Source organism: Gobio gobio, assembly GCF_949357685.1.
Source record: "Gobio gobio genome assembly, chromosome: 8".
Lineage (NCBI taxonomy): Eukaryota > Metazoa > Chordata > Actinopteri > Cypriniformes > Gobionidae > Gobio > Gobio gobio.
The window spans coordinates 46,487,087-46,496,902 of NC_137114.1; the positions used below are offsets into that span (position 1 = coordinate 46,487,087).

General features: G+C 40.7%; 1 protein-coding gene across 1 annotated transcript; it reads left to right on the forward strand.

Moving 5' to 3' along the window:
• Positions 1 to 262: 262 nt before the first annotated feature.
• lrrc51 (leucine rich repeat containing 51) lies at positions 263 to 9,685 on the forward strand (the record flags this gene model as incomplete). Its single annotated transcript, XM_079823362.1, has 4 exons — positions 263 to 290; positions 1,057 to 1,262; positions 1,379 to 1,527; positions 9,556 to 9,685. 4 exons carry the CDS (start codon positions 263 to 265, stop codon positions 9,683 to 9,685), a joined length of 513 nt encoding a protein of 170 aa, XP_079679488.1.
• Between the last annotated feature and the right edge of the window lie 131 nt (positions 9,686 to 9,816).

Here is a 9,816-nt window from a genome sequence, read left to right on the forward strand (position 1 = left end):
TGAATACACTTATATATTTATATGAATGAATTAGGTGTTTTACCGTGATTTTGGGGTGAGACGAAACAAAGACGCACATCGAATCCCTCGCTGAAACGTTTTCAAATTCAAAACTCACCACGTCAAACTGAATCTGAACTGCTATTGGTTATCACGTGATGACGTATATTACAGTAGCCAATGAACGCGCAGCTTCTTCCGCTACGCCCTTTGTAGGAAGTCTTTCAAAAGTCTCCGTTTAGAATGAAATACATCTCCCAGAATGCACTACTTTACCAGTTGTTTCCATGGTAACTTTGTTGCGTGACCCTAAACTTGCGATAATGGTGATGAAAATTTTGAAAATTATTGGTTTATTTGTGTTCACATTTTAATCGTTACTCTAAGTAAATCTATATTTTATATGTACTTCAACTTCTTTTCTAGATCAATAGTACTCTTACCTCTGATTGCTATTTGTTTTTTTGTTTTTTTCAATTTGTATCTTGTTTTTTTGTTTTGTTTTTGCAGTCTGGGGGTCAGAACATATTTGGATTTCCAGTGGACTTTTCTTTTCACAACATCCACACAATTCCAGGTGTGTTTTTAGAGTACATACATTTATATATTTGTTTGAAAGTTTTGCTTACATCACACTCCTTTTATGTCAGAATTCATTTTCTGCTGGTACAAAAGTAATTCGACTTTCGAAACGCATTTTATTTCCCTAAATGAGGCACGTTTTAGAGTGAAACGAAATACAATTGTCCGATGCTTTAACGAGTCATTCATTTGAACCGGATCTTTTCAATGAATCGGTTCACATAATCGGTCCGAGCGGTTTTACCTTTTTTTTACGGTCTATGGTTTTGACTGGTGGTGGGAAATGTTACCCCCAAAAAAGTGATTTATCAACACACATTAAAAAAAACATAATATATATAGGTTTATTGGATAATTTATTAGATTTCTCCTAAAATATTATCACTCTGTGTGTACAAATATTGCTTGCTGTGCATTGCTTTTCCTCTGACGCACTATTTACATGATCTCTTTCCATCCCTTCTTCTTCTTCAGACGTTCTTTCTGATGGGCCTAATCCAGGCTGTCGTCCACCAAAGCGCAACTCAGAGCAGAAGTTCCTCAGCCGGACGCTCAGACTCAACAACAACTCCATCTCAGACTTGGCGGGTCTGACTGACACAATCTCTGCTCTGTTTGCTGAGCCAACACATCTGGCCTGGCTCGACCTCTCCTTCAATGAGATTCAACACATTGACCCAGTGCGCACTTTACCACCCGTGTGTGACTGAACAATTTGTGTGTAAATGGGGCTTGCGAATGATGTATAGCTACTAGAGGACCTACAATGACATGTCATTCTCTCTCTTTCCGTCAGGTCCTCACTCAACTTAAAGAGTTGCGTTTGTTGTATCTCCATGGAAATCACATTCATAAGATGTCGGAAGTGGATAAACTTGCGGTGCTGCCGTCGCTCCAGACCATCACTCTGCACGGAAACCCCATAGTGACAGAGCTTGACTACAGGTATGGTTGAAGGTCAAAGGTCAGTTAGGCCCTGTTTACACCTGGTATTAAAGGGTTAGTTCACCCAAAAATGAAAATTCTGTCATTAATTACTTACCCTCATGTCGTTCGACACCCGTCAGACCTCCGTTCATCTTCAGAACACAAATGAAGATATTTTAGTTGAAATCTGATGGCTCTGAAAGGCCTCCATTGGCACAATGGCACTTTACACTCTCAAGACCCTTAAAAGGTACTAAAGACGTCGTTACAAAGTCCATCTCACAACAGTGGTTCTAAAATAACTTTATGAATCGGCGATAATAGTTTTTGTGCGCAAAAAAACCCTAAATAACGACTTATATAGTGATGACGATTTCAAAACAAGGCCTCATGAAGCTTCGAAGCGTTATGAATCAGTGAGTCGACTCAGCAGTTTGAATCGCCAAATTTCAGCAGTTTGACGGTTTGACACGCGATCCGAATCATGAATCGACTCACTGATTCATAACGCTTCGAAGCTTCATGAGGCCTTGTTTTGAAATCGTCATCACTATGTAAGTCGTTATTTAGGGTTTTTTTGCGCACAAAAACTATTCTCGCTACTATTCTATTGTCCACTTTAACCACTTCTGTCCTGATTTCTTCAATCTTCAGGTCTATGGGCGGGTAAATATATGGCCCTTTTCAGATCTTTTGATCTAATGGACAAAATAAGCTCACACAATTTACAAATGAACACGACCGGATATGACAAAAAAAAAAAACATAGAGCATCAGCTTTCGTTTCAGCTCTGACAGACACAAGACCAGCCGAATGCTGGAATCAGGAATGGTGAGAGAACTTTGTGCCCGCCGGTGCGTTTTTCGTCTTCAAACCAAACTTGGGTCTTCAGCCGACAAAGTTTAAATCCCGTCTGGCTAGCGCGCTTCCCATAATGTTCACGCAGAGAGCAGATGGTCTTTTGTGGCTGTTCAAACACATTTGACCACATGAGCGTTTACACTATGAAAGCAATCCGGTCAAATGTGTTTTCGACTACCTCTGGAAGTTTAGACCCCCTTTACACCTGTATTTAGCGCCGTCCACTTGTGATCGATTGACCAAAACACATCTTATAGGGAAAGTTCACCCAAAAATGAAAATTACCCCATGATTTACTCACCCTCAAGCCATCCTAGGTGTATTTGACTTTCTTCTTTAAGATGAACACAATCAGAGTTATATTAAACATGTCCTGGCTCTTCCAAGCTTTATAATGGGAGTGAATGGGAGCCCAAAAAAGTGCATCCATCGATCCTAAACACTCCACACGCAGGGTTCCAACGCTTCTTGAAAGTACTTGAATTTCAGACACATGGATTCAAGGCCTGGAAAGTACTTGAAAACAAACATAGGTCCTTGAAAGTACTTGAATTAAGCATGAACTGCATTTTGTTAGTAGCATGGTGCTATTACAAAAGTTGGCCTTCATGCGCTGCCAAAGCCAGAACAAAACAGCATTACGGGAGGAAGCTATTTCAATATATTTCTGCTGTTCCATAAGCGCCATCTACTGTCAAAAGCCCTATTCGGACAGTAATAGTTTCTTGTGGGGGCGTAAGGTATTTTCATCATTGTCAGGGGCTAGTCAGTGATTTTATTGCTGCCCGAATCCAGAATGTCAGTGTTTTTCTCCCACCACCCATGTAAAAATCCCCGGCTGAATTACCTACTTTTTTTTAGACAAACACCAAGGTCGTGTGGTCATTTAATTGCCATCCGAATTGACACCTCTGAGTTTTCAAGATGAGATCACTTCAAAATTCAATGTTTATATGCCTTTTGTCCACTGCAGAGCACCGTACGGTTGCGCTTCGCTGTCATTTGGATGCATTTCTAGACTTGTATTTCTTTAAATGCTGGCAAGTATCACCGCTCAAAAAATAAAAATAAGAAAAGCACGTAAACATTTGAAATGAGTCGTTATTACGGCAGCAATTATATATGTTAAATATAATATACACTCACCTAAAGGATTATTAGGAACACCTGTTCAATTTCTCATTAATGCAATTATCTAATCAACCAATAACTTGGCAGTTGCTTCAATGCATTTAGGGGTGTGGTCCTGGTCAAGACAATCTCCTGAACTCCAAACTGAATGTCAGAATGGGAAAGAAAGGTGATTTAAGCAATTTTGAGCGTGGCATGGTTGTTGGTGCCAGACGGGCCGGTCTGAGTATTTCACAATCTGCTCAGTTACTGGGATTTTCACGCACAACCATTTCTAGGGTTTACAAAGAATGGTGTGAAAAGGGAAAAAAGTCCAGTATGCGGCAGTCCTGTGGGCGAAAATGCCTTGTTGATGCTAGAGGTCAGAGGAGAATGGGCCGACTGATTCAAGCTGATAGAAGAGCAACTTTGACTGAAATAACCACTCGTTACAACCGAGGTATGCAGCAAAGCATTTGTGAAGCCACAACACACACAACCTTGAGGCGGATGGGCTACAACAGCAGAAGACCCCACCGGGTACCACTCATCTCCACTACAAACAGGAAAAAGAGGCTACAATTTGCATGAGCTCACCAAAATTGGACAGTTGAAGACTGGAAAAATGTTGCCTGGTCTGATGAGTCTCGATTTCTGTTGAGACATTCAGATGGTAGAGTCAGAATTTGGCGTAAACAGAATGAGAACATGGATCCATCATGCCTTGTTACCACTGTGCAGGCTGGTGGTGGTGGTGTAATGGTGTGGGGGATGTTTTCTTGGCACACTTTAGGCCCCTTAGTGCCAATTGGGCATCGTTTAAATGCCACAGCCTACCTGAGCATTGTTTCTGACCATGTCCATCCCTTTATGACCACCATGTCCCCATCCTCTGATGGCTACTTCCAGCAGGATAATGCACCATGTCACAAAGCTCGAATCATTTCAAATTGGTTTCTTGAACATGACAATGAGTTCCTGTACTAAAATGGCCGCCACAGTCACCAGATCTATACCCAGTAGAGCATCTTTGGGATGTGGTGGAACGGGAGCTTCGATTTAATAAATAATTTAGCATATTTTTAATGCCTAACAATTGACCTGTCCATATCTTTTAATTTAATTGGAAAATTCATGTATACAATATTATCTCTATATTTTGATGTTTTAATTAAGTAATGATTTATAAAAAAGAAAACTAAAACCAGTGTAAAAGCAGGAATTTTGTAAAATTGGAAATTTTTCCTCATTGGAAATTGTATTTTAGTTGTCAGTATATGCCTTAGCGTTACTGCATTAATGACACAGGTACAGTAGGTATTTGATATATTGGTAGTAACACACCAACCTTTATCGTATTTATTGTGCTTGATTTAAAATAAAAGGTGCTTTAAAAAGTCCTTGAATCTGGTGTTCATGAAAGAGTGGGAACCCTGCACACGGCTCCGGGCGAATCGATGGGTTTCTGTAAGAAAAATATCCATATTTAAAACTTTTCAGCTTCCGCCAGACCGCCTTCCGTATTCAACTTATGAAGAAAGTGTAACGTCAGTCGCAATTTAAAACGCTTGCGCTACGTCCAGCGTCATCGTCGCATGGAGTACGTTTATAATGGTTGGATTTCACATTTCGGGCTGCAATTCACTGCCATTATAAAGCTTGGATTAGCCAGGATATTTTTTTATATAACTGATTCGTCTAATAGAAGAAAGTCATTTACACCTAGGATGACTTGAGAGTGAGTAAATCATGGGGTAATTTTCATTTTTGGGTGAACTATCCCTTTAATACTAGGTGTAAACAGTGCCTTTGATGCACAAGTCAGGGAGCAGAAGGGTTTCCAAAAATGAAAATTCTGACATCATTCCTCACCCTCAAGTCGTTCCAAATCTGTTTGACTTTGTTTGTTCTGTGCAACTTAAAACTTCCAAAGAAAGAAAGTAACATGACATGATGGTGAGTTAATAACAGATTTGTCATTTTTGCCTCGGCACAGTGAACATGTCCTGCCATATCTGAACTCTGTGATTTTCCACTGTGGATTTCTGTACTGGTTGCGTTCCTGGCACAACAGGTGCTGAAACTGTGGTTAGTATCCAGTTACAAACCTCTGCTGTCCTGTGCATAGCAACAGTAATCACATATAGTTCTGATACACACGTGGCATGTGCATGTCTTAGACCTTTCCCAGCCCATGGGCTATAATCAAGGACATGCCCAGGTCTGGTCTCGCCTCGCAATCAAATAGAAATAAATAAGACAATATATTTTGCACAAAGAAGCCTATTTTATACACCATTAAGAGTTTTTGCATTGTATGTTTTAACGTCAAGCACATTTCCCCCCTAAATACTCGTTACTGCATTGCGAAAACAAAAGGGTTTTATTTGTTGTACTTCTATTAATTCATGAAAATTAAAAACTATTAACTTACTATTAAAACAAACTTTACTGTAGAGCAAAACTGCAGCTCTTGTGGGCTGTTCCTGGTCTGCAGTGGTCAGTCTCTATCAAAAGTGCTGCAAGGAAGGAACAGTGGAGAACCGGAGACAGGGTCATGGACGGCCAAGGCTCATTGATGCATGAGGGGAGCGAAGGATGGCCCGTGTGGACCAATCAAACAGACGAGATACTGGAGCTCAAACTGCTCCAGAAGTTAATGCTGGTTCTGATAGAAAGGTGTCAGAATACACAGAGCATCACAGTTTGTTGCGTATGGGGCGGCACAGCCGCAGTCCAGTCAGGGTGCCCATGCTGACCCCTGACCCCGCCGAAAGCACCAACAGTGGCACGAGAGCATCAGAACTGGACCACGGACCAATGGAAGAAGGTGGCCTGGTCTGATGAATCACGTTTTCTTTGACATCACGTGGAAGGCCGGGTGTGTGTGTGTCTCTTACCTGGGGAACACATGGCACCAGATGCACTATGGGAAGAAGGCAAGCCGGCGGAGGCAGTGATGCTTTGGGCAATGTTCTGCTGGGAAACCTTGGGTCCTGCCATCCTTGTGGATGTTACTTTGACACGTCCCACCAACCTAAGCATTGTTGCAGATCATGTACAGCCTTTCCCCAGTTGATATTAGCTCAAGTCCATTAAATAATATTAACAATACAACTTTTGATTTTAATAATGTAGTAAATGTTGAAATTAACAAACTAAGAAAGGCTTTAGAAGTGTTTTTAATTTTTAGTTAATGTTAAAGGGGCTATAAATAAGAATTTTCATGTATTAATCATTTTATTGCAGCTTGTAACAAAACCTAACAATTTAGACCTTCCCCAACTTCCTATTTTTATGTGAAGGACTCAGGATGTTTTTGCCGAGAAAATCATGCCACTATGGAGTGTGTGCACGCGCTATTGAGTAAAATTAAAATTCTGTCATTACTCACCCTCATGTCGTTCCAAACCTATAAGGCTTTTGTTCATCTTCAAAACACAAATTAAGATCTTTTGTGAAATTAAGCAGAGATTTCTGTCCCAGACATCTATACAATTACCGCTTAGACGCTTCAAAAAGTTAAAGAGATCGTAAAACTATGAATTGAGCGGTGTAGTTCAAATTTTAGTTCGATTGCTTTATGTGATGAACAGAATTCATTTAGGCTTATATTCACGTATAAACATTGGTCAGCAAACATAAACAGAAGCTCAACCGAACCTGCTTGACGCACGAGAATGAACCTCATTGGTTCTTACAGAAGCTCAAACGTGCTGCGTAACACGAGAATGAACCTAATTGGTTCTTGCAGAAGCTCAAACGTGATGCGTAACACGAGAATTAACCTCATTGGTTCTTGCAGAAGCTCAAACGTGCTGCGTAACACGAGAATGAACCTCATTGGTTCTTACAGAAGCTCAAACGTGCTGCGTAACACGAGAATTAACCTCATTGGTTCTTACAGAAGCTCAAACGTGCTGCGTAACACGAGAATTAACCTCATTGGTTCTTACAGAAGCTCAAACGTGCTGCGTAACACGAGAATGAACCTCATTGGTTCTTACAGAAGCTCAAACGTGCTGCGTAACACGAGAATGAACCTCATTGGTTCTTACAGAAGCTCAAACGTGCTGCGTAACACGAGAATGAACCTCATTGGTTCTTGCAGAACCTCAAAAGTGCTGCGTAACACGAGAATGAACCTCATTGGTTCTTACAGAAGCTCAAACGTGCTGCGTAACACGAGAATGAACCTCATTGGTTCTTGCAGAAGCTCAAACGTGATGCGTAACACGAGAATTATCCTCATTGGTTCTTGCAGAAGCTCAAACGTGCTGCGTAACACGAGAATTAACCTCATTGGTTCTTGCAGAACCTCAAAAGTGCTGCGTAACACGAGAATGAACCTCATTGGTTCTTACAGAAGCTCAAACGTGATGTGTAACACGAGAATGAACCTCATTGGTTCTTACAGAAGCTCAAACGTGCTGCGTAACACGAGAATGAACCTCATTGGTTCTTGCAGAACCTCAAAAGTGCTGCGTAACACGAGAATGAACCTCATTGGTTCTTACAGAAGCTCAAACGTGATGCGTAACACGAGAATTAACCTCATTGGTTCTTGCAGAAGCTCAAACGTGATGCGTAACACGAGAATGAACCTCATTGGTTCTTGCAGAAGCTCAAACGTGATGCGTAACACGAGAATGAACCTCATTGGTTCTTGCAGAAGCTCAAACGTGATGCGTAACATGAGAATTAACCTCATTGGTTCTTACAGAAGCTCAAACGTGATGGGTAACATGAGAATTAACCTCATTGGTTCTTACAGAAGCTCAAACGTGATGCGTAACACGAGAATGAACCTCATTGGTTCTTGCAGAAGCTCAAACGTGATGCGTAACACGAGAATTAACCTCATTGGTTCTTGCAGAAGTTCAAACGTGATGCGTAACACGAGAAAGAACCTCATTGGTTCTTGCAGAAGCTCAAACGTGATGCGTAACATGAGAATTAACCTCATTGGTTCTTGCAGAAGTTCAAACGTGATGCGTAACACGAGAAAGAACCTCATTGGTTCTTGCAGAAGCTCAAACGTGATGCGTAACACGAGAATTAACCTCATTGGTTCTTGCAGAAGTTCAAACGTGATGCGTAACACGAGAAAGAACCTCATTGGTTCTTGCAGAAGCTCAAACGTGATGCGTAACACGAGAATTAACCTCATTGGTTCTTGCAGAACCTCAAAAGTGCTGCGTAACACAATAATGAACCTCATTGGTTCTTACACGAGAATGTTGCCTCTGGCTTGGCATGCTCAGTTGGGGCCACTAAATTTTTCTTAATTTTTTCAACTAAATATCCAAATAAATCTAATTATTAAACCAAATTAACCATATAAACTAAATTACTGATCTAAAGCCCACACGGTCACTGTATGATAATTGAAATTAACTGATGACATCACCGTTTTCTCCGGAATGGCTAGACGGCTGAATAAAATTCTGTTGCATTATTTTGCTGTTTAACACTGTAAAGCTGCTTTGAAACAATCTGCATTGTTAAAAGCGCTATATAAATAAAGTTGACTTGACTTGACTTACAGAAGCTCAAACATGCTGCGTAACACGAGAATGAACCTCATTGGTTCTTGCAGAAGCTCAAACGTGATGCGTAACACGAGAATGAATCTCATTGGTTCTTACAGAAGCTCAAACGTGATGCGTAACACGAGAATGAACCTCATTGGTTCTTACAGAAGCTCAAACGTGATGCGTAACACGAGAATGAACCTCATTGGTTCTTGCAAGTCATACTCTGTTTACCACAAATGATGTGTGCGTTGATGAATGTTTAAATGTGAATAAAAGCCTAAATTCAATCTGTTCATCATATCGGGTTTCTTTGGATAGTGTCAAAATTCCGACTAAATGATTTGAAACAACATGAGGGTGAGTAATTAATGACAGAATTTGTGTCTATCTAACCATCCCTTTAATAAACGGGAGCTTATTGTAAAGTGTTACGAATTGCTTTTATGAAGTGTTGAATTGCTCAGAATTGTGTATGGAAATGTTCTGTATTAGAGGTATGATTATTCCACTAAACTGCTTTTCTGCCTCTCTTGCTAGGGCAAATTTGATCGCCACCCTTCCTCATGTGAAGATGATTGATTTCAGTGCTGTGACCAAAGAGGAACGAGAGTTGAGTTCAGTTTGGAAAAAAACACGCAAATCCACGAGCCACAGCAAAGTGGACTGAGCCTTCCTCATCCGACACCCTGTGAAGCTGCCTTTAGCACAGCCTGTCCAAAACCAAGTTACTTTAGTCAACTAGAGTGTTTCCTCAGTAGTTGTTGAAACCACATGTATATTGTGGCGAAACATCTTAAG